The sequence below is a fragment of the Schistocerca americana genome, chromosome X (genome assembly GCF_021461395.2).
Source record: "Schistocerca americana isolate TAMUIC-IGC-003095 chromosome X, iqSchAmer2.1, whole genome shotgun sequence".
Classification (NCBI taxonomy): Eukaryota; Metazoa; Arthropoda; class Insecta; order Orthoptera; family Acrididae; genus Schistocerca; species Schistocerca americana.
Window position 1 is genome coordinate 704,372,231 of NC_060130.1, and position 25,953 is coordinate 704,398,183.

Here is a 25,953-nt window from a genome sequence, read left to right on the forward strand (position 1 = left end):
TTTAATCAGATTTCTGGACTCTAAAGCAGCAAAACAGTCTAAGTTGCACGGCTTTGCAATTTGTATCGATTTCTTCTAGAAATCTGTCAGTGCTCCCTAACACAGACCTTCTCGGTTCCTGGTGCAAAGTCATCGCCTCCTCTGCAGCCTTCCCTCCAGGCATCATTTTCTTCTTTCCGACAGTTTCTCATTTTTCCCACAGAAATTCCCATTTCGTCACGTATGTCCTTCACATCTTTGCGGTTCGTCAACAAGATAATCGGTTCTAGGCGCTACAATCTGGAACCGCGCGACCGCTACGGTCGCAGGTTCGAATCCTGCCTCGGGCATGGATGTGTGTGATGTCCTTAGGTTAGTTAGGTTTAAGTAGTTCTGAGTTCTAGGGGACTGATGACCTCAGAAGTTAATTCCCATAGTGCTCAGAGCCATTTGAACCATTTTGAGCAAGATAATTTATCTTGCCTTTTAAAAAGAGCGTTAGACTTCTCATCTAATAAGGGGACCACACCTACTTATCATAGATCTCGTCCAAATTTAGAGTACATGCAGGGCTTCGCCAAAAGTGAAAGTGCCAGAAGTGGGAGCTTCTGATGGCCGAGCGTAACATTTTCAGCGCGTATCGGGCGAGGCTTGAGCCATTTATGTGAGAGTGCTAGGCAGCGGCTGACGCAGAGGAAAGAGTTGAGACCGGTAATCCGAGTATCGTAGGCTGGAGTCCCCCTAGTGAAACCAATTTTTCTTTTTTTACGTTACTAACACTGCAGATAAACCGAAATAATCCTCAATATACTGCATTTATTAATATTTTCATAAAAGCCTTGAAAGGGAAAAGGATAGGAAAATGTCTCATTGCAAATAAATTTCCAGGAAGGAATTGTAAGGCGTTCTCGAGAAGTTCATCTAAAAAATTAATTTTATTATTTTTCAGCTGATGATTTACACGTGCTGGAATGACATTCGTAGTTAAAACAGGGGAAGCAGTAATTTTCTCGACTTCTTGCACATGTTATAAACGCTGCATTTTTACAATTACGAGGTTATTTCCAAGTTTCTATAGAATAAATAAACTGTTTACAGTCATAAAAAATTATCCCTGATTGCACAGTGTGGCAGCAATCCGTGCTTAATATTCGCGGGGTAGCTTGTGATGTATAATGGAATGTATTTTCATGCAGTCTTCTGGTTTCTTTTTTTCTCTGGATGACATAAAAGCAGTTTTGAATGTCTTCCATGAAATTCTTCACATTACCATAAAAACAGACACCGCAGGGTTTCACTAATGAAATGCGTTTGGGAGGAATCACTTGAGTGCTGCATTGCGGGAATTCTTTTTCAACTCTAAAAATTTCCACGTATAGTCGTTGATTTGTTTGTCCTCTCCACGAGTTAATTAACAGAGGAAATTTGCTCTCCTGCACATAGGGCTTAATTACATCAGTCAAAAATTTTGTTTTGCCGGCTGTTTTAAGTTTTCCAGGTTTTAGTGGAATAATGACGACATACAAATATTTAGCCACGTTCTCATCCACCATTTTTTTGAATCTGCGACATTGTTATCTTGTAGGTATACATAGTTTTCTAGTAGGGATTGTAGGATATTACGCTGTATACGAGTGGTTTACGTTGTTTATTCATATCGTTCCACGATTATTACTTTGCCCCTTGATAGTCTAGGGTTTGGTTGCAAGCCGATTGGTACTGGCAACCTGAAAACATTAAATAAGAATGTAAACATTTTATTGCACGTGACGCTAAAAAGAGTATTTCGATCGACGTCGACGAATGAGCATTCCCGACTTACCAGTCTGATCGGATGTTTTAATTACAATCCCTCTTTGCAGAGTTATTTGCTGAGTCCTGGTGGAAGCTGTTAAGTACAATCCGGTCTTGGAATTTATTTGCAATCCCAATTTTCCTTTGCCTTTCCTTTTCATGCTTGCTATGAAAATATTAATAAATACAATATAATGAGGATTACTTCGGTTTATTTGCAGTGTAAGTAACGTAAAAAAAGAAAATACAGAAGTTGGCTCTCCCACAGGTACTCGAACCTACGACCCTCGAATTACCATTCTGTACTCCTTCCGGTGCGCTAACCGCTACCTGGGAACTATGGTAACTTAAATGACTTATTCCCCGCACGGACCGTTATTTTTTTCTAAACGCTTGGCCATCTGGAGCTCCCACTTTCATTCCTAGCCAAGCCCTTGTAATGGGACACCCTCCTCTAGCATTACCTTTTTCTATGGAAATAATCGATACCATTTATACTATCGATTGTTGTATAGGTGAACATTAGCTCGGCTGTTTCACTGAAAGAATTTCATTTGATACGATGTATTATATTTCAGGATAAAATGGATAAAAAGAAATTAAATTGCTACAATGGATACAGCTAAAATTCTTCTTCTTGGAGAAATATTTGATTTTACGAAATATCTGGTATAGTTTTAAAATTCATATTATTAATTGCACAATCTAACGCTAATTAATAAATTTATTTCTGGACTCATTTATAAAGTAATTATGTGGCTTAGTAAAGAGTCTTCTTTTGCCAAAAACTTTTAAACTATTTTGCTTTGTAAACTCTTTGGAATATTGTGAGTACTGTGAATGTAAGTAAAGGTAGTAGTGGGCATGCCTCTGATGAAATCAGACGTGTTTTTGATTTGTCACTAATAATGTAATTTGTGGTGTGATAGAAGTGGAAATTGGAAGGACGGTGTGATGTGGAAAAAATTGACAAAGAATAAAATTCAAGAATAATACAGGTAAATCTTCATCAGTTATTTAGTCACCAGGAACCCACAAAGTTATAAATCAAAATATCTGCCGCAAGAATGTACCCCCAGACGCAATATTTGTAGCCAACAACAGGAAAAGAAAATGAGGATAAGTAAAAAGTTTTTTTTTTTTATATCTTACACCTCACGAAATTTTCAGAACTTGTGCAGAGATAGAGAATTTTAATAGTGATGTGTGGGAGGGTATGACTACACCCTGCATATACGATAAATTTGCATGAAATCGGTGATGATATGTAGATGCTGACTCCAATAGCGTGTTTAATACTTTAGAGCGTTATAGGCAGACAGTACTCCAAAAACAGAAAAAAACAATTGCGAGAAATCACATAATGCAGGTAAAATAGTTCGAGCAGCTCCTCTGGGTCCCACAGTTTACAAAAAAATCAGACAGTTTCTCAGTGGCATCCGTTATCTTTTTTAAAGCTTAACAGCTAGATAGTGAGCACTCCATCGTGTATCTGAAATTTTCTTAACTGTGACTTCAAAGTTTTTTACAAGGATTGTTCATTTGTTGTTAAAAACTGAGTAAAACAAATAAAAAAATTCTGCGGTCCCAAAATAAGCCACACATGATGGGACTGTCGCAAAAGCGTGTAATCTGCACACACTGAGACAGTGGTTTGGCCAGGGCGGAAATAGTGCCTTAGAATTAAGTTCACGAATTCTTGCTTGAACTCCTGTACGCTCCCCAGCCACTGTAGAAGCATTGTCCTATCCTTGTCCTCGGTACAATGTTGTACCCAGATTATCCTGCTTAATAACCTTCAAAATCTTCTACTGTGCTGACGACTTTCATTCTAGATAGCTGAAAATAATCTTGAAAAGACTCCTTTACTTCTACTTTTTGTTTTCTGTGTGAATGTAACGACTGTTTTCACGGATTCAAAGATGGTACAAAAATGCAGGTAATTCCAAACCGGAAATCTTCTACATCCAGAACCTCAATTTTTTACGATGTACTTTCGCTAATAAAGGGTGTCTTTATTTTACCATCTAAAATCTCTGCTTACAACAAAATAATAATATCACGAACACCATCACAGCAGAATCATATCCAATAACAATTTAGTCACTGACGAGGTTTGTTAACAGTGCCCATTGTACATAAAAATAAGGTAATTGATATCACTGTCTCAAGTACTGTGTGACAATAATTTTTGTTTACACGCTATTTGAGCGGTAAGATGAGTGCATGCATGCAGTCAGGTCCGAATTATAAGCTGTCTTGTTGCTCGTCCGGTCACGTATGTGTCTGAATGGAACGACGAAGGGAAAAAATACAACACCTGGCACAGAACCTAGTGAATCTGGTCATTCCTATGGAGCTGATGTCCCTCCTAGCTCCACCTGTGTCTGGAAGTTTTGAGTAAAGCAAGTCTCACAAATTGTGCTGGCTGTAAAACGACAATAACTCTAATTTTGGTACAGCAGCAAAAAATTACAGTTTCCATAATTATTTATGTACTGAAATACACGTAGATTTCTGGCGACTGTAAAGACGTATATCGTAATGTGATTATGATACAGCCAAGGAAGCGATCTTAAATCTGTTATGAAAAGAAGGCAAAATATCTCTAGGTCTGCGAAGAATAATATTTTGAGGCATGACTATGCGTTCGATGTTGAACTGTACCTTAGTAATGTAGCCCTCGACATAGTGTACACTCCGCCAACTTCCCTCCCCCCCCTCCCCCCCTTTCACCGCCCACGATACTTCTTCATTTTCTCAAACAGAACTTGCATGGTACCTCACCACATAAACAGCCGTGTCAGTTCAGTACCAGTCTGAATAAAAAGGCAGAACACGTAATGGACGTTGACTAGTCGCAATATACCTAGATGCAGTTTTCGTGAAATCAACCAAGTATTTGGCGTTCGCGGCTGTTCAACTTACAGCTGAAAATGCCAGATAGCTCTGAGTTCTAAGAATTTGCAATAGCGTTGTACCTTCAACACGAGGTGTTTCTTCCTGTGTGGCCAATCAATATCCAAAACAACTAAAAACTGGAGTACAGGAAGTATCTGCACTTATCTGAATATCACTTGCAAGACAGAAAAATACGTGAACTTTTCATTCTTTTCTTACATTCTCAGTGAAATATAAAGTAGTGGTAATCAGTATAAAGTCAGGATTCCTTCGGAAGCATTAGTACAAGTCTGTAGCCTACTATATCGAATTTATTATGAAAGTAGATGAGAAATGTTGTTGTTGTGGTCTTCAGTCCTGAGACTGGTTTGATGCAGGTTTCCATGCTACTCTATCCTGTGCAAGTTTCTTCATCTCCCAGTACCTACTGCAACCTACATCCTTCTGAATCTGTTTAGTGTATTCATCTCTTGGTCTCCCTCTACGATTTTTACCCTCCACGCTGCCCTCCAATGCTAAATTGGTGATCCCTTGATGCCTCAGAACATGTCCTACCAACCGATCCCTTCTTCTAGTTAAGATGTGCCACAAACTTCTCTTCTCCCCAATCCTATTCAACACCTCCTCATTAGTTATATGATCTACCCACCTAATCTTCAGCATTCTTCTGTAGCACCACATTTCGAAAGCTTCTATTCTCTTCTTGTCCAAACTAGTTATCGTCCATGTTTCACTTCCATACATGGCTACGCTCCATACAAATACTTTCAGAAACGACTTCCTGACACTTAAATAAATACTCGATGTTAACAAATTTCTCTTCTTCAGAAACGCTTTCCTTGAAATTACCAGTCTACATTTGATATCCTCTCTACTTTGACCATCATCAGTTATTTTGCTCCCCAAGTAGAAAACTCCTTTACTACTTTAAGTGTCTCATTTCCTAATATAATTCCTTCAGCATCACCCGACTTAATTCGACTACATTCCATTATCCTCGTTTTGCTTTTGTTGATGTTCATCTTATACCCTCCTTTCATGACACTGTCCATTCTGTTCAACTGGTCTTCCATGTCCTTTGCTGTCTCCGACAGAATTACAATGTCATCGGCGAACCTCAAAGTTTTTATTACTTCTCCATGGATTTTAATTCCTACTCTGAATTTATCTTTTGTTTCCTTCACTGCTTGCTCAATATACAGATTGAGTAACATCTGGGATAGGCTACAACCCCGTCTCACTCCCTATCGAACCACTGCTTCCCTTTCATGCCCCTCGAGTCTTACAATTGTCATCTGGTTTCTGTACAAATTGTAAATAGCCTTTCGCTCCCTGTATTTTACCCCTGCCACCTTCAGAATTTGAAGGGGAGTATTCCAGTCAACATTGTCAAAAGCTTTCTCTAAGTCTACAAATGGTAGAAACGTAGGTTTTGCCCTTCCTTAATCTATCTTCTAAGGTAAGTCGTAGGGTCAGTATTGCCTCACGTGTTACAATATTTCTACGGAATCCAAACTGATCTTCCCCGAGGTCAGCTTCTATCAGTTTTTCCATTCGTCTGTAGAGAATACGCGTTAGTATTTTGCATCCGTGACTTATTAAACTGATTGTTCGGTAATTTTCACATCTGTCAACACCTGGTTTCTTTGGGATCGGAATTATTATATTCTTCTTGAAGTCTGAGGGTATTTTGCCTGTCTCATACACCTTGCTCACCAGATGGTAGAGTTTTGTCAGGACTGGCTCTCCCAAGGCCGTCAGTAGTTCTAATGGAATGTTGTCTACTTGCCCTTGTATAGGCCCTCTATATACTCCCACCACCTTTCTGCTTTTCCTTCTTTGCTTAGAACTGGGTTTCCATCTGAGCTCTTGATATTCACAAGTGGTTCTCTTCTCTCCAAAGGTCTCTTTAATTTTCCTGTAGGCAGTATCTATCTTACCCCTAGTGAGATAACCCTCTACATCCTTACATTTGTCCTCTAGCCATCCCTGCTTAGCCATTTTGCACTTCCTGTCGATCTCGTTTTTGAGACGTTTGTATTCCTTTTTGCCTGCTTCATTTACTGCATTTTTATATTTTCTCCTTTCATCAATTAAATTCAGTATTTCTTCTGTTACCCAAGGATTTCTACTAGCTCTCGTCTTTTTACCTATTTGATCCTCTGCTGCCTTCACTACTTCATCCCTCAAAGCTACCCATTCTTCTTCTACTGTATTTCTTTCCCCCATTCCTGTCCATTGTTTCCTTATGCTCTCCCTGAAACTCTGTGCAACCTCTGGATTAGTCAGTTTATCCAGGTACCATCTTCTTAAATTCCCACCTTTTTGCAGTTTTGGTCAGAGTCCACATCTGCCCCTGGAAATGTCTTACAATGTAAAACCTGGTTCCTAAATCTTTGTCTTACCATTATGTAATCTATCTGAAACCTGTCATTATCTCCAGGCTTCTTCCATGTATACAACCTTCTTTTATGATTCTTGAACCAAGTGTTAGCTATGATTAAGTTGTGCTCTGTGCAAAATTCTATCAGGTGGCTTCCTCTTTCATTTCTTAGCCCCACTCCATATCACCTACTACGTTTCCTTCTCTCCCTTTTCCTACTACCTAATTCCAGTCACCCATGACTATTAAATTTTCGTCTCCCTTCACTATCTGAATAATTTCTTTTATTTCATCATACATTTCTTCAATTTCTTCGTCATCTGCAGAGCTAGTTGGCATATATACTTGTACTACTGTAGTAGGCGTGGGCTTCGTGTCTATCTTGGCCACAATAATGTGTTCACTATGCTGTTTGGAGTAGCTTACCCGCATTCCTATTTTTTTATTCATTATTAAACGGACTCCTGCATTACCCTTATTTGATTTTGTATTTATAACCCCGTATTCACCTGGCCAGATGTCTTGTTCCTGCTGCCACCGAACTTCACTAATTCCCACTATATCTAACTTTAACCTATCCATTTCCCTTTTTAAATTTTCTAACCTACCTGCCCGATTAAGGGATCTGACATTCCTCGCTCCGATCCGTAGAACGCCAGTTTTCTTTCTCCTGATAATGACGTACTGTTGAGTAGTCCCCGCCCGGAGATCCGAATGGGGCATTTTACCTCCGGAATATTTTACCCAAGAGGACGCCATAATCATTTAATCATACAGTAAAGCTGCATGCCCTCGGGAAAAACTACGGCCGTAGATTCCCCTTGCTTTCAGCCGTTCGCAATATCAGCACAGCAAGGCTGTTTTGGGTAGTGTTACAAGGCCAGATAAATTAATCATCCAGACTGTTGCCCCTGCAACTACTGAAAAGGCTGCTGCCCCTCTTCAGGAACCACACGTTTGTCTGGCCTCTCAACAGATACCCCTCCGTTGTGGTTGCGCCTGCGGTACGGCTATCTGTATCGCTGAGGCACGCAAGCCTCCCCACCAACGGCAAGGTCCATGGTTCTTGGGGAGGGGGGGGGGGGGGGGGGAGTAGAGAAATATAAGGCATAAATTACGTAGTTTCTTTCATAACATGAGCAATAAATCAAGGCGTTTGCATTTCCTGGACAGAAATTGGTATAAAGGCACTCACTGTCCTGTTGTGCTATTGCACTGTTACTACATTGTCCAACCTCCGTTTTTCCTAATTACCTCACAAATTCTGTTCGACATTGGCTTTGTTAAGATTTGCAGTTCTTTCAGCGAAATTGTCGCCCGTTCTTCTCATATCGCAATTCTCAGCTCACATACGGCCCTCCATTGCGTTAAACATTCTCTAGGTCGTTATACATTCTAGTAAATACTGTCTCTCGCATCTAGAGTAGATGTCAGAGCTCATTGTAGTGTTCAGCCAAGCAATGCGTTATTCACTCTTAACCCAGAAGCCTGTCCAAATCATAACACTTTTAACACCAAAATTTCTCCTGATTCTTATCTACTGCTTTGTCTCATATCATGCCGATAATAGTGAAATCTAGCGGCCCACCGAAATTAAACTTCTTCAGATCACTGACGATAACTTTATCCCAATCTGAAGTCCATGACATATGTTCTTCAGCTGACTCCAATGTAGCCTATTGGCGTCTGGCTGTTAGGGGAGGTTTCTGCAGCCGTTTCTTGAACACAAGATGTTTGTCATTTGACAAAATGTGTCGTACACTTCTGGAAGTTACTGATAACCATAAATCAGCAACAAGCTGAGAAGAAGGATAACGGATTGAGGTGTTGCCTTGCGTAAAAGTAACGGTTTCGATGCCTCAAATAATTTTCTACCTAGTCCATATTTTACGATATGTCCACATCGTGCACCGAGTCTGGCGAAATTATCAATCATTGTACTTGAACGGTTCAATTTCTTGGCGATTTGGCGATTAGAGTGTTCCATTTACTTGTACGCAACAATTTTTGTTTTTTCATCTCATGATAACTGTTTTCCGCGCGCTATTGTCTCATTCATGGTTTATGTACAGAACACGCACTGTCACTAATGATATCTGTTTCCTTTCTGCAGTAAAGCCACATCGCGCCCACTAACATCACACAGAGCCGACTGCCTCTATACTGAGTTCCACCCTCTACCACCTGAAGCCAGGTTCTGTTTACAGCATCATGATGCTCGCATCCGTGTTTGGAAGCGTGTATTCGTCATCGCCATACTGGCGTATCACCCAGCGTGATGGTATAGGGTGCCATTGGTTTCGCGTCTCGGTCACCTCTTTTTCGCATTGACGGCACTTTGAACAGTAAACGTTACATTTCAGATGTGTTAATATCCGTGAGTCTAAGCTTCATTCGATCCCTGCGATACCCTACATTTCAGCAGGATAACACACGACTGCATGTTGCAGGTCCTGTATGGGCCTTTCTGGATACAGAAAATGTTCGACTGCTGCCCTGGCCAGCACATTCTCCAGATCTCTCATCAATTTAAAACGTCTGGTCAATGGTGGCCGAGCAACTGGCTCGTCACAATATACCAGTCACTACTCTTGATGAACTGTGGTATCGTGTTGAAGCTGCATGGGCAGCTGTACCTGTACACGGCATCCAAGCTCTGACTCAATGCCCAGGCGTATCACGACCGTTTTTACGGCCAGAAGTGGTTTTTCTGGGTACTGATTTCTCAGGATCTATGTACCCAAATTGCGTGAAAATGTAATCAGATGTCAATTCTAGTACAATATATTTGTCCAATGAATACCCGTTTATCATCTACATTTCTTCTTGGTGTAGCAATTTTAATGGCAAGTAGCGTATGTAACGGTTGCATAGAATTATGCCTATCATGCAGCACGAATTGGGTTATCGGAGCAGGAGGCATGTGATTGTGTCCGCCTCCAAAGCTAGATAGCAGACATATGTAAAGTTATATCTCCTGTACTTGAAGAAAACCACAGGCACAGCATGTGGTTAAAAAACTGTACACTGTTACCGCGGGAGCAATGTTGAGAGAAAAGAATACAGAGGTTTTGAGGTAAAAATTCATTTATTTCTGGTCCAACTTAAAAGTAATTTTACAGTGTCATAAGCAGACACAGCAACGCTTTTTTCATACATGAAACACCAGTACAATTCCAGGTCTTGAATAGCAGCAAACTTATAGATTCGACGCATCCAGGAGATCTTCTCCTTCCCCTTCACATAGGCGATGGTATCTGTGTGATGGAATAATTTAAGCGTCATCACCATATCTTTATAGGGTATGCCAGGATAATCCCAGTGAATTCCATGGTAGAAATGTGTTAACCACTTTGCACTCTTCCAGGTCTTAGCACACTTCAGGTACTTGAACGACCTCGGTGACGCAATGTTTGTTGAGAATGTCTCTATTATTCTAGCATCTTGTGTGTACACTACAAACGCAACATATTTAAATATGAGCTGTCTATGCTCACCATCATAGAAACCCTGAGCAGCTGCAATGATGTTCACACCTTGAGACGCCGCAGTGAAATGCTCTAGGTATGGTGCAGCACCTATTCATTTATACAGCTCGTTGCACAACACCAGTGAGTGGGTCGTAGTTGATCACATGGTCATGTGGAACTAGAGCATATGCGGCAGTGTGTTCTGGGAAATTTGTCGAAGATACAAATTCGATTCGCACAGACTTAATTATCTTGTTCTGTTTTGAGCAGTCTATTACGATGATCAGTGAAAGCTCTTTGAATATACGTGGACTGAGTAGACACCCTCCTCCCTCTCCTTCGGCAATTTCATAGTAAGAAGCACGAAACCCTGCATATGTCATAAGCTAGACTGTATACATTTTGATTCCACTGCAGATGTAAATTGTCATATGTGTATAATTCTGAATTGAGGTAGACTTTGGCATTAGTTAACTTGCAGTTGTCGAAAACTGTGGAATCATTTGCTATATTACCACTTCTATCAGTCTGAAACGCAAGTATGATGAATCTAGGTGTCTCTATCTGCGAAGAGGTTTTAATGGCCCATGTTTGTCTGCTTGCATTCGGTAATACTGGGTACTCGGAAACCTCCCACAAGTGAAATATCAGTGACAGAAATGCACCGGATTTCAGGACTTTTAAAAGCTTCAAACGCTCCTGGTCGGATACACTGATGTGAGGCATTTCCCATATTAGCTTGCTGATTGTGATCATATTCTCCTCTTGTGCTCCTTGAATGTATGAGTTATTGTCCGTCGCACTCCGCACCAAAATGAGCTCCTGTTTAGCGTTCATAATAATCTGTCTCATGTCCTCAAAGTACCCCATAAGCATTTTTAGAGGTATGGAAGCAGTAAATCGCTTGTACTCTGCAACTGTTATATCCTCTGGATCGTCTATGAAACATCCCGCTTTTTCTGAACTATTCAAATCTGCGGGTGATGCAGAGATGTATGTTTTAAGGGTCGATGTCACGCCGACATTGCGTGTATGGTCGATCTCAGATCCACTGAGTTCATAGCGTATATCTTGGAACAGGAATGCTAAAGCGTTGTGTGTCAGCTAGGATCCCACTGCATCGCTGCCATCGGTTTTCTTGCATGACCCCTCTGGATATATGAAACTCTTGCATGGAAGCGCGACTGCATTTTGGTGCTGGATGACAGTCCAAATTTCATCGTTGTTGTTAAATGTGGTTGAAGTGTAAGATTCATGAGAGAAGTAATCCTGACGTATAATTCTCTCATCATACTTTACCGGACTGGTTACATTGAGTGAGGACGTCATTGTGCGGTTTCAAGCCAACTGAATGGTTCAAATGGCTCTGAGCACTATGGGACTTAACAGCTATGGTCATCAGTCCCCTAGAACTTAGAACTACTTAAACCTAACTAACCTAAGGACAGCACACAACACCCAGCCATCACGAGGCAGAGAAAATCCCTGACCCCGCCGGGAATCGAACCCGGGAACCCGGGCGTGGGAAGCGAGAACGCTACCGCACGACCACGAGATGCGGGCTCAAGCCAACTGATTAAAGAAACTCGTAGTTCGCACGTGTTATTACTTCGCTGTTCGGTAGCAAAGTGACATGCTGTGGAATGCGTGCACATGTTTTATACCGTATGCCCACCCCACCTGAGATGTAATTGTACAATGATCTCCTCACCATGAAAGTCAACAAGTTGGTTATTCTGGTCCACAATACGCAGCTCCAAATAATCCCATGTTTGAGCTGTCACTGGAAGTTATATTGCATTGGCAGGGGTCTCAACAACCTTAACCCCATTGCAACTGCGGGGAAGAATCCGCAAATAGTATGAATCAGACCATCGTTGAGATAGGAGTTCGTTGCAATGTTAAACTCGACTCCGATTGTGCTGGCAGGAAGTATGTCCACAGTATGATCTGACTTGTAAAATTTACTTAGATCCTTCTTCAAAACCTGCCCTTTTGTGAAACCCAGCAGGCACCCTATTGAATCATTCTGGTTAAAGTCAATCGTTGCATTTACAGTCCTTATTTCAGATTTAAGGTTATTGGTGTTTGCACATAGCTCAATACGTTTTTCAGACTGTTTTAAGACTTAGTTTAAGTCGCCGATATCATATGCACCCGGTTTTATTTCCACAATATCTTTTTCACCATTAATATCCAGATGCTGTTTGTTGTTCGTCTCAGTGATATTTGGGATGCTGTAGTACATCTCCAGTCCAATCAATGCAATACTCCATTCACCAACGCTCAAATCAATTGGCGAGAAGTAATTTGCATGCAATACAGATGATCGTTGTTTTAACATCAAAGTGTACGACTTTACACCTGAACCTCAACTGATGTACGAATGTTTAAAGCTCCTCCTTATATAGCATGCTTCTTCATCTTTGTGAACTTCAAGAGAAACATGATGCATAGATGTCCACAGAGGTATGTATTAAAGTCCTGATAGCGCCTATAATTGTAGAATACACGTCTTCTGTGAGGGAAGTATTGTTGTAATTCTTCTGTCTGTTGCAGGTCACCAAATGAGTCGGAATAGTCGACGGTATCCGCATTTTTCATAACATATGATACCCAATGGGTGCTGGGGCCACCAGCAACATCTAAATTCGGAATGCCACATTCACCAGTTTTCCACATAGTCTTCGGTAATGTATCCCGCATAAACACGCCATGGAATCTTGGTACGTTGAATTTGTTTCTAACAAACTTAAGAAGATCAGTATTTGTGAGTGATTGATCTGGTAAGACTGCTAATGGGCTTTATTTTATTTATGAATAGCCCAAGTTCTTTCCTGTACGGTCTGAAGTATAGTCCTTTTCCGATGGCTGCGGTTTCCATCATGCGGTTATATCTTCTTACCTCTTTTAACTGTGCTTGGGAGTTTATCGCATTATTGACTGTTCGAGCGACAGCTGCAGCACCATCAGCGAGGGAACCTACCGCCGAGAGCGCGGGGAGGGCTGGAATAAGAAATGGAAGAAAACCACTAGATATCTTGGCTATTGGTAGAACTTGAGGTGCTTTAACCGATCTTCCTGTTCTCGCATCCTTCTGCCCCAGGGCGTTTTTAGCTGCATACATCGCTGTCAGGATAGAGTTCTTCAAACAGCTCTGTTTCCCGCCCTTCTTATTCTTCTTCTTCTTCTTGTTTAGTGCACAACGTGCAGCATCTATAACTCGCTTGAAATTCATCACTATTAAACCCAACTTAATTTTTCCTCGCATGGTTTTATCAACTGCAAACGCCGCAATGCGTTGACCTATACCAATATCCTTTCTTCGCCGTATCGCCTTAGCCTTATCAGCTAAAATCAATGTGACGACCTGATAGATCTTTATTTGCAGCTTCTGCAATGTCGTGTTCCATACATGCTTCGTCGAGCAGATTAACCCCTTTACCACCTTGTGCCAAGCGTTTCTGATGCTTTGTCCCAGTTCCACAGTAGTTATGCACAGGGATGTGTAATTCCACTGGCAGTTTGTCTAGAATACCACCACCTCCTCTAATGCGTCTCCTAGCACGCATGTTATGCTACTGCGGTGGTTGTGAACTATGCGCTCTCATTATATAGCAAATCGTTTGCATCAATCCAACTATTTTGTGTAGCAGGAAAACCAAGCAATTTGACTGGTGCTTTATTTCCAAGATCTCTTATGACTCTCTTCACGAGAAAATCACCCGGTTTTGAGCTTTTCTGCAACTCCTCGGCGTAGAAGCAGCCTGCAATTTCTTCACCTTTACTATCCTTCAATATATAAGTTCTAGGATTCGTTCTTTGCACCATTGGAACTGTAAATATCTCGGTTGATCGGTTCGGTAGGTATGATTCCTCAAATGCCGGCTTGTGTTTTGAGATACGCACCAAGTCACCTACAATAAATTTCTGTCTGCGGTGTGTTCAGCATTTTAATGCGATAGTACACCGTATCCATGAGTCCATTATCACGAACATCGATTGGTCTCATTTTTATTGTGGTATGTTTGGTTCGATTATACTGAGGAATTATTTCTGGGAGGATATCTGTCCATTTGTATGAGCCGCGAAGGTTAAAACTCATCCACATTTGACCTTTTATTGTTCTGTTCAGACGCTCCACGATACTTGCCTTCAGGTGAGTTAATGTTGAGTAGTGATGTATTCCATACCGCTGCATCACAGTCTTGAAATACCTATTGTAAAACTTTCCGCCGTGATCAGTTTGGAGGTTGTCTGGACATCGATTCGTCCCTGTCTGTAGCAAATGCTCAGAAACATCGGCGACATTTCTACCCGTTTTTGTTTTAACAGGTAATACCCAAGCAAATTCGGAGTATGTATCAATAACCGTTAAAATATATTTGAATCCATTATTTTTATGTGAATCATTTAATCATAACATGCCTACGAGGGTATGTTTTGCGTGCTGGTTTCTGCAGCTCTCGAACTACTGTCTCCATACTTATTCGATGATACCTCTCTCTCTAAGCTCAGAGGTTATTGAAACAACCTCGTCCGCAGCTCGTGGTCGTACGGTAGTGTTCTCGCTTCCCACGCCCGGGTTCCCGGGTTCGATTCCCGGCGGGGTCAGGGATTTTCTCTGCCTCGTGATGACTGGGTGTTGTGTGATGTCCTTAGGTTAGTTAGGTTTAAGTAGTTCTAAGTTCTAGGGGACTGATGACCATAGATGTTAAGTCCCATAGTGCTCAGAGCCATTTGAACCATTTGAAACAACCTCATTCGAATGAGCTGTATTGCCTGCAGCAGCTGATGCCATGTGCAGCCGTAGTCAATCTATTAGCTCGTTGGGGTCGCCATAATATGTATACTGCTGGATTTGATCGTTCACTGCTTTATGCTGAATGGCAGTACCATCACCGCTGCTGCTGCTGTTGTTGTTGTAATTGTTGTTGCCGTTTTCGCCTTCAAGTATTGGTTTTATAATGGTTTCATGTTTCTTGTTTCTCAGGCTTTTCGCCATCTTACGTATATCAGTCATGTGCAGCATTTCACGGTGCATTTCCCTATCATTTACTGAATAATTTATATGTTTTTTGGTAGCTCTTAGGAAAATAAGGTTCATTAAGCCGGGTGTTTTCTCAAACCGCCTATCACCAATCTGTATTGTGTCATCAGTTACAGTTATAGGAAGTGTACGCAACATGTACGGTCGTCTCCAGCTAACGCCGAATATTCTATCTATCTGACCAGGGGCGTGACGGACAATGCATTCGTTAATGGCAACACAATCGTTATCGTGTGGTTTTGATTTTTCTGAGAGTTTTCGGAGAGATTCAGTAACCGGCTTGAAGGTCTGTCTTAGTGTTTGCTATCGATCCATACGCCCTAACCTCAGCAACCGTAATTTCTCACGGTCTGCTTTCTGCCCTTGAATCACTTTCTGCTTCGTTGGCATCTTGGTGTATACTAATCAGACATCTCTGTAGCGTTAGGCTTTATACATCCGCTCATTTTCTTCTTCCTCTTATTGTGTACCTACTCCCCCTTCTCAATAACAAGGAACTCTACATCTATTTTCCCCTCAATAGCCTCGACCTTTTCAGTTAAGTCGGCTACTTTCTTACCGACTTAATTAACTAACTCATTTAACGCATTCACCATTCTCAGAAGAGTCTAGTAATATGTCTCTAGTTCCCTGCGCATACCTCCAACTTTATTCACAATAGCGGGGGGACAGGGTTCTGGGAGCCTTCCACGAGACATGGATGTACACAGACATACAGAAAACCAAGCAAACACTCTCCAAATGTGGAGGTGATTGGAATCAATCGAGTACAGTGCTCTACTACACCTCCCGATCAGTGCATTTGGACTGAGCTATATTGGTTACACTTCCAAGCGCAGTTAGAAGATGCAAGAAGACATAACTGCATGATGGAAGCTGCAGCCATCGGAAAATGACTATACTTGAAACTGTACAGGAAAGGACTTGGGCTCTTCATAAATAGAAAAAGCCCATTAGTGGTCCTAGGCAAAGGCCCTGCAGCAGTGGATACACCGGTTCCCGTCAGATCCCCCAAGTTAAGCGATGTCGGACGTGGCCTGCACTTGGATGGGTGACCATCCAGGTCGCCATGCGCTTTTGCCATTTTTCGGGGTGCATTTAGCCTCGTGATGCAAATTGAGGAGCTACTCGACCGAATAGTAGTGGCTCCGGTCAAAGAAACCCATCGTAACGACTGGGAGAGCAGTGCGCTGACCACACGCGCCTCCTATCCGCATCCTCAGTTCAGGATGACACGGCTGTCGGTTGGTCCCGATGGGCCACTTGTGGCCTGATGACGGATTGCATTAACGGTCCTACGAGATCGACCACTCACAAATACTGATCTTCTTAAGTTTGTTAGAAACAAATTCAACATACGAAGATTCCGTGGTTTGTGTATGCGGGATACATTACCGAAGACTATGTGGAAAACTGGCGAATGTTGCATTGTGAATTTAGATGTTGTTGGAGGCCCCAGCACCCACTAGGTATCATATGTTACGAAAAATGCAGGTACCGTCTACTATTTCGATTCGTTTGGTGACCTGCAACTGCCAGAATAATTACAACAATACTTCCCTCACAGAAGACGTGTATCCTACAATCATCGGCGCTGTAAGGACTTTAATACATACCTCTGTGGACATCTATGCATGACGTTTCTCTTGACATTTGCAAAGAAGAAGAAACATGCTCTATAAGGAGGGGCTTTAAACATTAAAAAAAAAAAAAAATGGCTCTGACCACTATAAGACTTAACTTCTGGGGTCATCAGTCCCCTAGAACTTAAAACTACTTGAACCTAACTAACCTAAGGACATCACACACAGCCATGCCCGAGGCAGGATTCGAACCTGCGACCGTAGCGGTCCCGCGGTTCCAGACTATAGCGCCTAGAACCACTCGGCCACCCGGCCGGCTAAACATTCCATCAACAGTTGAGGTTCACATGCAGTGTCGTACACTTTGACGTTTGAAGAACGTTCACCTTATTGCATGCAAATTACTTCCCACCAATCGATTTGAGCGTTGGTGAATGGAGTATTGCATTGATTGGACTGGAGACGTACAACAGCATCCCAAATATCAGTGAGACTAACAACAAACAGCATCTGGATATTAATGGTGAAAAAGATCTTGTGGAAATAAAACCGGGTGCATATGATATCGACGATTTAAACGAAGTCTTAGAACAGTCTGGAAAAGGTATTAAACTATGTGCAATCACCAATACACTTAAATCTGAAATAAGGGCTGTAAATGCAACGATTGACTTTAACCAGAAAGGTTCAATAGGGTGCCTGCTGGGTTTCACAAAAGGGTAGGTTTTGAAGAAGGATCTAAGTAAATTTTACAAGTCAGATCATGCTATGGACATACTTCCCGTCAGCACAAGCCGAGTCGAGTGTAACATTGCAACGAACTCCTATCTAAACGATATACTTGCGTAAGTAAAAACGAATATGGGCGTGAAAACATCGCGACAAACCAAATTACATCCTAGAAGACAGGTTAACTCCCAGCAAAAAACTTTCTGATCAACATCGTTTGGTTGCAGATGGCACGCTACCTGTAGTAATTAACACACAAGTGAACCAGAAAATTCATGCGCACCAAATGTAAAGGTATTTACAAAAAGAAGCGATCTGATGTTTGAACTAAAGATGCACATAATTTTATAACCATTTAACAAAAATATTTACATTGCAGAATAAATAAAAACGAAAACCCACTGATGATGGCACAGTGGTGCCGAAACTGTTTGGGTACTGAGAAAAAACGGTGTTTTGCATAACTGGCGGACCTCACGTCCAACAACTTTCAGAGGATAAATGTCACAAAATCATAATGATCATAAAAGGTATGAATGGACGAGATACATAATGAACAGGTTGAATGGTAAGCTGGAGGATACGGCATTTATAAAAACACTTCATTCGCTTGTTTTAGTGTAACATGGTAAGTCGGCTCCTCTATAAATGCGAATGCTACGCCTCCGCAAAGGTCTCGTGGAAAGACCGATCATCATACAGAAAATTTGGACAGAGTATTCACAGCTCAGCGTGTGCACGATCGTTGCAGCTGTGTTTCGCGAACTACTCCGACGGCCAGCCGCATAGATTCGTGAATACCAGGTGTTAGAGGAATGGAAATACGGACAAGAGCTGAAGGGGAGAAAACAAGTTACTTAAGATGAGGCGAAGCAGACTCACTAAGAATTGCAGTCATCTACATCCATGGCATCTTCTGAGTAGGTAGCTACAAAGATAATTAAAAAAGTTAACTTTTTCCCTATGAAATAAGGCAATTAACACCCGTACGATCACACATGCGCACAGTAAAAGATGTAAAACATTAACAAAATCCATCAGAATCACGCAAGAAGGCAATAAACGGCACAAAAAGGAAACCACCGACGTCAACGTGAAAATAAAAACATCGAAACATCAATTCAGTCATCAAAACACCAAAAGAATAGCTCGGAATCATCTGATGGATCCAAAAATCCTCAGTTTCCCACGTAGCCGTTTAGATTTCCAACAGGGAGGATCGGTTTCGGAAAAAAATTGGTTTTAGAGTCTGAAACACCATTGCTTATGCGTTACAGCCTTCACAGAAAGGAATACCCGAATGTTGAGAAAGTTAAATTGTAGTGGAGATCTTCAAATGCGCGCATACCGGAGGACAACGGTTCAAACCCGTGTCCGGCCATTCAGCATCCTCTAAATCACGACAGACAAATGCCAGGATGGTACCTCTGAAAGGGTGCGGCCGATTTCCTTCCCCATCCTTCCACAATCCAAGCTTGATCTCCGCCTCTAAAGACCTCGATGTCGACGGAGCGTTAAACCGGATCTTTCTTCCTTCCTTCATATGCGATGCTACGACGCATTATCCCTCCATTCTAGTAATTTACATGAACTTACCGCGTTTGTACATGTGCCGATTAAGATGACTATAATAAGTTCCCTTTATCTGCCTTCTATCAACGTTTCGAAATCCTCCCTTTCATTCCTTCTCTACGGATACACATCGTGTTCTGTGAGGCTCAAGCTACCCCATCTATTCTCGGCTTCAAACTCTCGAGGGCCTATTGTTGTCGGATAACTTGTTCTGAACATAGAGCAAGAAATTGAATATTGCTAGGGTGCCATTCTCTGTCGCTAATCCTTACATAAACTCGCAAGCCTTTACGACTACTGTTAAGTGGGAAGGAGTTGAGGGTTTGTATTTCAGTGAGCACCTCCCGATTGCCGTACGTCTGAGAGATCAAACAGTCCACTAAAGAAGGCCATTGAAATAGACGCTCAGGATATATGAAGATAGAGAGATGGTCCCGAAATGGGTGGTTCACTTTGAGGCCATGATACACCGAGTTTTTGATGCATCCGTTCCAAAACGTTCGTAACAAGTACGAAAACATGGTACTATCTGCTGGAACGAGCAGCGCCACGACCAAGGGCAAGCGTGTGGCTCTACGCAGATTAAAATACAAACTAAAGAGAGCCCAGCAGCATTTTTGGTGACGAGCGCAAACGCCGTTGCGTAATTTAGAACCAAAAGTGAAAATGGTAACATTTTCTGAAGTCAACTGTTCCTCCAAACCAAGACTGTAAGGAGTATTTCAGGAGGAGGTGGGAGTTATTATGTCAATGTTGCTGTATAACAAATGCGTCCTAGGACTGTTTATGTTCCAACACTGCTAGACCATGGCGTAGGAATTATCTGTAAACACACGAAAAGTTAGGCGGGAATCAATTTCCTGTCGCTCCCAAGCGGCTACTGAGAGAGGAGTCTGGGACTTCAATTGGATAAACAATAAAATTCACAACTGCCCCTTCCTCTACGTGGGAACTGGATTCGGCGTTGTCTGCAGAACCAGGGATTGAAACATTTATTTGTGACTCCTTACGGAATCCTCTTCCATGTTTTTAACTTAATGTGAGAAATCGTGCAATTAACTACCTCAAGGTGCTGTTGTAATTTCTCTTCTTAAACATGGCATGGATGTACAGTATATGCCAGTATAACAGTTGGTGTGTTGTCCTCATGTGCTGCATCAGAAAGAACTTGGAGCGCATGGTCAGCTATCACCTTGATTAGATCTTCGAAACGAGGTGGCATTTTAATTATTATCAATTTGATTTCAAAAGATATTTTTCCACCACTGATAAGCCTCCAGCAAGAATAACACGCCGACCGTGGAAAATAATTAAGATGCAGAAGAACTGGGGAGGCAAAATATGTTTGCTATTTTTCATTAAAAACTCGGTTGTTTTCAATGTTACGCGTGTTTTAATCGCTCAGAACGGACAATGAGTGACACCATTTCAAATTTAATTTGTGGTCTCTGACACCCGTTTTCGATTAGAAACGTGTTGACTGTCACATGCGACCGACCTGAAAACTATTTCTATAGGGCTTAATATTTTAAAATGAGTTGTGGATGCGTATGGTGAGCAGGTCTCGCTTGTCTACTCCATTATTACCGAGCCTTTGTATGGCGCCAGTTCGGTAATGGATGCAAGGTGGACGAATGCAACATACCATTTTAATTACATTGCCATTGACAGATTCAGAACGGCAAAAGGAAAAGCGCATATGCAACACAGTGCATCATATGCCAGCGAATTATAGCAGGTAGTGACAATCACACTGACTTCGAGGCCTTAGCGACGCACTTCCTCCCTTTCAGCTCATTGAACGGTTAACCCAACTTTGAAGAATGCTATGTAAATAATGTTGGCACTGGTGCCCGGTTTTCAGGAACACAGGCAGGTGCACTAGCGCCCCTATGGACAAGTGATAACCTTAGCAGCAAGGATTTTCACAGACCCTGATAACTGCTTAGGTATCGTAAAACTAATTCTTGTTCCACCAGCGACAATCTTTAGCAGCAAGGATTTTACCAGACCCTGATAACTGATTAGGTATCGTAAAACTAATTCTTGTTCTACCAGTGACAACCTCGCGCCTGTGACCCAGAATTTCCTTCCAAGAACTGACCCACACGTTGTTGGATATTTTCTACAGCTTTTATTGAGCCTGTAAGTTAAAATGATCTGCTATCTTGATGCTTATCGGGAACACTACTTACCTTCGCAGATTTCTTAGCTTTAGACATTACCGTAAATACCAATACGCCCGATAAATCGTACAAACTATAGTGAGCATTCTGTATAATTAGAAGTAAATGCTACCTCAGATTTTTCTTTAAACGCTGTATATCATAAAATAATATCTGTGCGTCTGTCTCTTGATTATCTCTACCGACATTATCACGTTGTTACATTTCTTAAAAAAAAACTTCATTACACCAGTCAAATTACATACCGTTGAAGAGAATACGGCCGAACATCAACAACACTGAACTCCTGATTTCCCTACTTAAATACAACTTTATCAACACCTTCATTTTCGTGTTTTTTTATATTTTTTAAAACTTCTATGAAATGTGTAAAACCTTAGGCTGAAGAGCGGTTTTATACGGTGCTAGACCAGCCTTTTGCGGGGAACTAATATAACAACAAAGAAAGAGGTAATATTTTGACGACATGTACACATATCTGCCGTGTACTGATATCGTAAGTAATGCTCTTGCAGTCGCGTTTTGTTTTGCATGTGTTCATTATGCCATACGTTTTATCGTCCATGGCGGCAGCAGAAGCAATAAAAAACATACAGCCTAATGACGGCATTGCCATCATTTAAAAATGTGTTTGAGTAGGATACCAATTCCCATCGACAGTTGCTAAAGTCTGCCAATTTTCTCATGCTTGGATATTAGCACATTGAATAAATGCACAGTATTAGGCGAAGCCTGTTACAGAACCTCATTCGATAAATATTAAAATACCATAAGTTTAAGGTATACTTTGCAGCAAGTAAATTAACTCTTCAGATATACAAACTTACAAACAGAAATGACGACCATGATGGCGTACATCGGTGAATCGGAAGTAAAAAATAAAAAAATATTGGAGCAAAACGCGAGTCACAGTAATGACTGTAGCCTAAAATGGACAAAGTGTTTAATATGTAAAAATGTGGATAATAATTGTATACAAAATGTTTCGTTATATATCACGAAATAACACTGGTGTTATTTAAAAAAACCGGAAAGGAATACAGAAAATGGAAACACAGTAAACACACAACACCCACACAAAGTTCTGATAAACGAGTTATATGTAAATGACAGGGTGTACAATCTTCATACCAATTGAATAGAAACAAACAAGAGTAAGAGGTATATATATATTTTTTTACGTACGTGTATCCTCGAATCCACTCAAAATTGTCCATCAAGCTCCACACCAAATATCCAAAGATATTGCAGTTATCTTCATTAATAGCTGTAGACAGCTCTCGCAGGTAACTCTGCAAAATTAAAATACTGTCTGTAAGTATCAGGAAAATAAATGAAGTGTCATATAGTTCCATATGTCAATCAAAACGCAGAAAATCAGTGAGGCAATTAGGCTAGCAATAGGACTCTTGAGATCAGACCAAAACTGAATGATGCAGTTTTGTCAGATACAGACATGGTTGGAGACCGTGGCTGTTATATAAAATAAATTGTTGATGGTGTGCAGCAACCAGCCACAAATTTGTTTCAGGTTACTATATTCAAAAAGTGTCGATACCGGTTTCGAATTTTTTTATAATTAGTCATCAGACCATACTTTCATGCTTTCATCGAATTGGACTTCTATCCGGGGCATGACAGAGTAGTTATGTACAGTAGAACGAAACATGAAAGGACAAATAAGAGATGCAACAGAAGGAAGATCAATGACCAACAGTGTTAACTCACAATTTTTTATCTATATATAGGACTAACAACCACATCGAGATCATTGAGCAGACTGTACGAGGTTAACAAAAATTGTATCCGTAAGAAAAATTGCTGCCATAAGGGAGAAAGTGATCGAAAGACGAGGGGCAATTGAAAATAAACACAGACTTCCTAATGAAAGGAAGAAATACAAAAAATGAGAAGAAGATGTATAATCAATAGCCGTATGTAAGAAGGGAAACACCGTGGTATATAACAGGACACCTAGTGTACGACATTCAGAGTTTAACTGCGAATTATGAAGGCATTTGTGAAGCACACAGCCGTACTTGAACGATTAGTCAAACGAGGAAAAAAAGATTTCCGTAAGATTATCATCTTCATACTTGCAGTGACATAGACACAAACAGAAACGATAACTGTAGCCGAATCGATTAGCAATTCCTACGTCCCTATTGCTTCATAGAATAATTTGCTGACAACCATATAGAAGAACGAGGTTGTGTCACCAGGAGATTTTTGCAACAGAAAGAAAAGCATTCCTGCAAATAATCTGACTCTGAATTAAGTAATTAAGAATTAAAAAATGGGAATACTTTTCCAACAGATGTAGCAGCAGAGGCAAGCTGTTGCCACTTTAAACGTACACAATATGTTAGAGCCTTGCGGTAGCGCTCTTGCTTTCCGCGTACGGGATGCCGGGTTTGATTCCCGGCAGGGTCAGGGATTTTTCCTGCCTCGAGATGGCTGGGAGTTGTGTCGTCCTCATCATCAACATTCATCCTCATTACAGTCGGAGGAAGGCAATGGCAAACCACCTCCGCTAGGACCTTGCCTAGTACAGCGGTGCGGGTCTCCCGCATCGTCCCCTACGCTCCTCGGGGTATGGGACCTCATCATCAATATGTTAGAAATCTTCATGACGTACCAGAACAAGTGACAAAGGTGCAACATTTACGAAAAATATTACTAAACTCGGAAATTAGTACTATATTCCTATTTTTTTTAAAGCGAATGTACGAACCTGCTTTTCATTACCATAGCTGTTCGCGTGTGCACTGAAGAGGCACGCGTGTATATGAGAAACGATATTCGTGCCAAGGTTCTCCAGTGTCACTGTTCTTTTAACTGAGAATAATGAAGTTCCAGAAAATCTATTAGAATAAATACATAGGGTACTTAAAGATGAAATTAGCCTAAAAACAAATAAAGATAATAATGAAAGAAAAAGACCAGAAGAACGGAAGTACCTAAATACCATAAGAGTGGAAAATGAAGTACGGGTAGGCGAGGGTCTCTTTAATTACCCAACACGAGGAAACAATGAATACGTAAAACGACAATTGAAGAAGGTTATTTTCCCGAAAGGAAACTGACTGATGCAACCACTGATGTGATTAATTTATGTCGAGAAGAGCATTATATGAAGGTATTAAATGGCCACTAGCCAATCAGAGAAGAAGAGGCTACAAATGTTTTAAATTTTATTATGTACAATGGTGTTACAAATGAAATGAGTCCAAAAAGTATGAAATGAAAATATACATGCTACACTAGGCAAAGTGAGAATACTAACGAAAAGAATGCTTCAGTAGGTGCTATACTTTCCAATTCATCAATAATTAGTCTGTCTGGCAACAAGGAAACTGTGGGCGGTAAGACTTGCCGAGGTGACTGAAATACGGCACACGAGTTAGTGTTTACTTCGAGGTAAGTGACAGTAGCATTCACTGATGTCTTGAAGGAGGGAAATAACATTCCATAAATCATTTCATATAAACCGTAAATAAACACAGTTATTCGTACCGGAAAAATTTAAACATATTTTTAGTGCTGAGCACTGGAAGTTCGTGTAGGTCTGAACGTCTACAGCGTTTCTAGATTTAGATAATATGGTCATGTTGTCTTACTACATCGCTAATGTCTTTCCTCAGATGGCTTTACAGGCACGAATACTAAATGACTGGCGTTAAACAAAGTTCCTCTCCCTAAGACGGAAAGGTCCACGAACATTTGATATCGCACCCAGGTACTCAAACACGCAAAGATTCAAGGTTGTAGATATGCTACTTACTCTATAATAATTTATTCTGTCGATATCATTCAATGTTCCTCTGTCGGAGAAGCCGTTTTCTGTCACGATCACAGGTGGATTCCCATATTCATCTTTTATCCATCGCAAGATTTTGCGAAATCCCCAGGGCACAACCTGGAACAATGTTAGAGAGGTAGCGATATAAAAAGAAGTACAGGTGCAATGCACACGAAACAGTGATGTTCTCTTACCTTTAAGTAAGCTGAGGCAGCGATAGGCCAGGCTGGGTCGATGTGCAAGCTGACCCCGGAGTCAGGTATGTTGACACCGCCAGGGCCCGGCGTGCAGAGGCGCGTCGTGTAGTGGTTAACGCCCAGGAAGTCTGCCGTGCCTGCACCAACGGCAAAAGAGTCAGCGAGGAGAACATGGCCAGGCTTAGCAGGCTCATGCTGATACCGTACTTTACACGCATGTCTTATTTTCATTTACAGCTGATAATTACAATAACAGGATCCGTTAATATTTTTCCGTACATTGTACTTCTACGAAATCTCATGGAAA

At 41.2% G+C, this 25,953-nt stretch overlaps 1 protein-coding gene across 1 annotated transcript in view; it reads right to left on the reverse strand.

Annotated features, from left to right (window-relative positions):
• Nucleotides 1–25,953, reverse strand: part of LOC124556836 (myrosinase 1-like) — a 260,034-nt gene that overhangs the window by 57,838 nt on the left and 176,243 nt on the right. The window contains exons 8-10 of the mRNA XM_047130853.1: nucleotides 25,644–25,783; nucleotides 25,432–25,566; nucleotides 22,833–22,939 (exon numbers count right to left, since the gene is read on the reverse strand). Of these exons, the coding sequence (XP_046986809.1) occupies nucleotides 22,833–22,939; nucleotides 25,432–25,566; nucleotides 25,644–25,783 (382 nt within the window). The remainder of the gene's footprint in view (nucleotides 1–22,832; nucleotides 22,940–25,431; nucleotides 25,567–25,643; nucleotides 25,784–25,953) is intronic.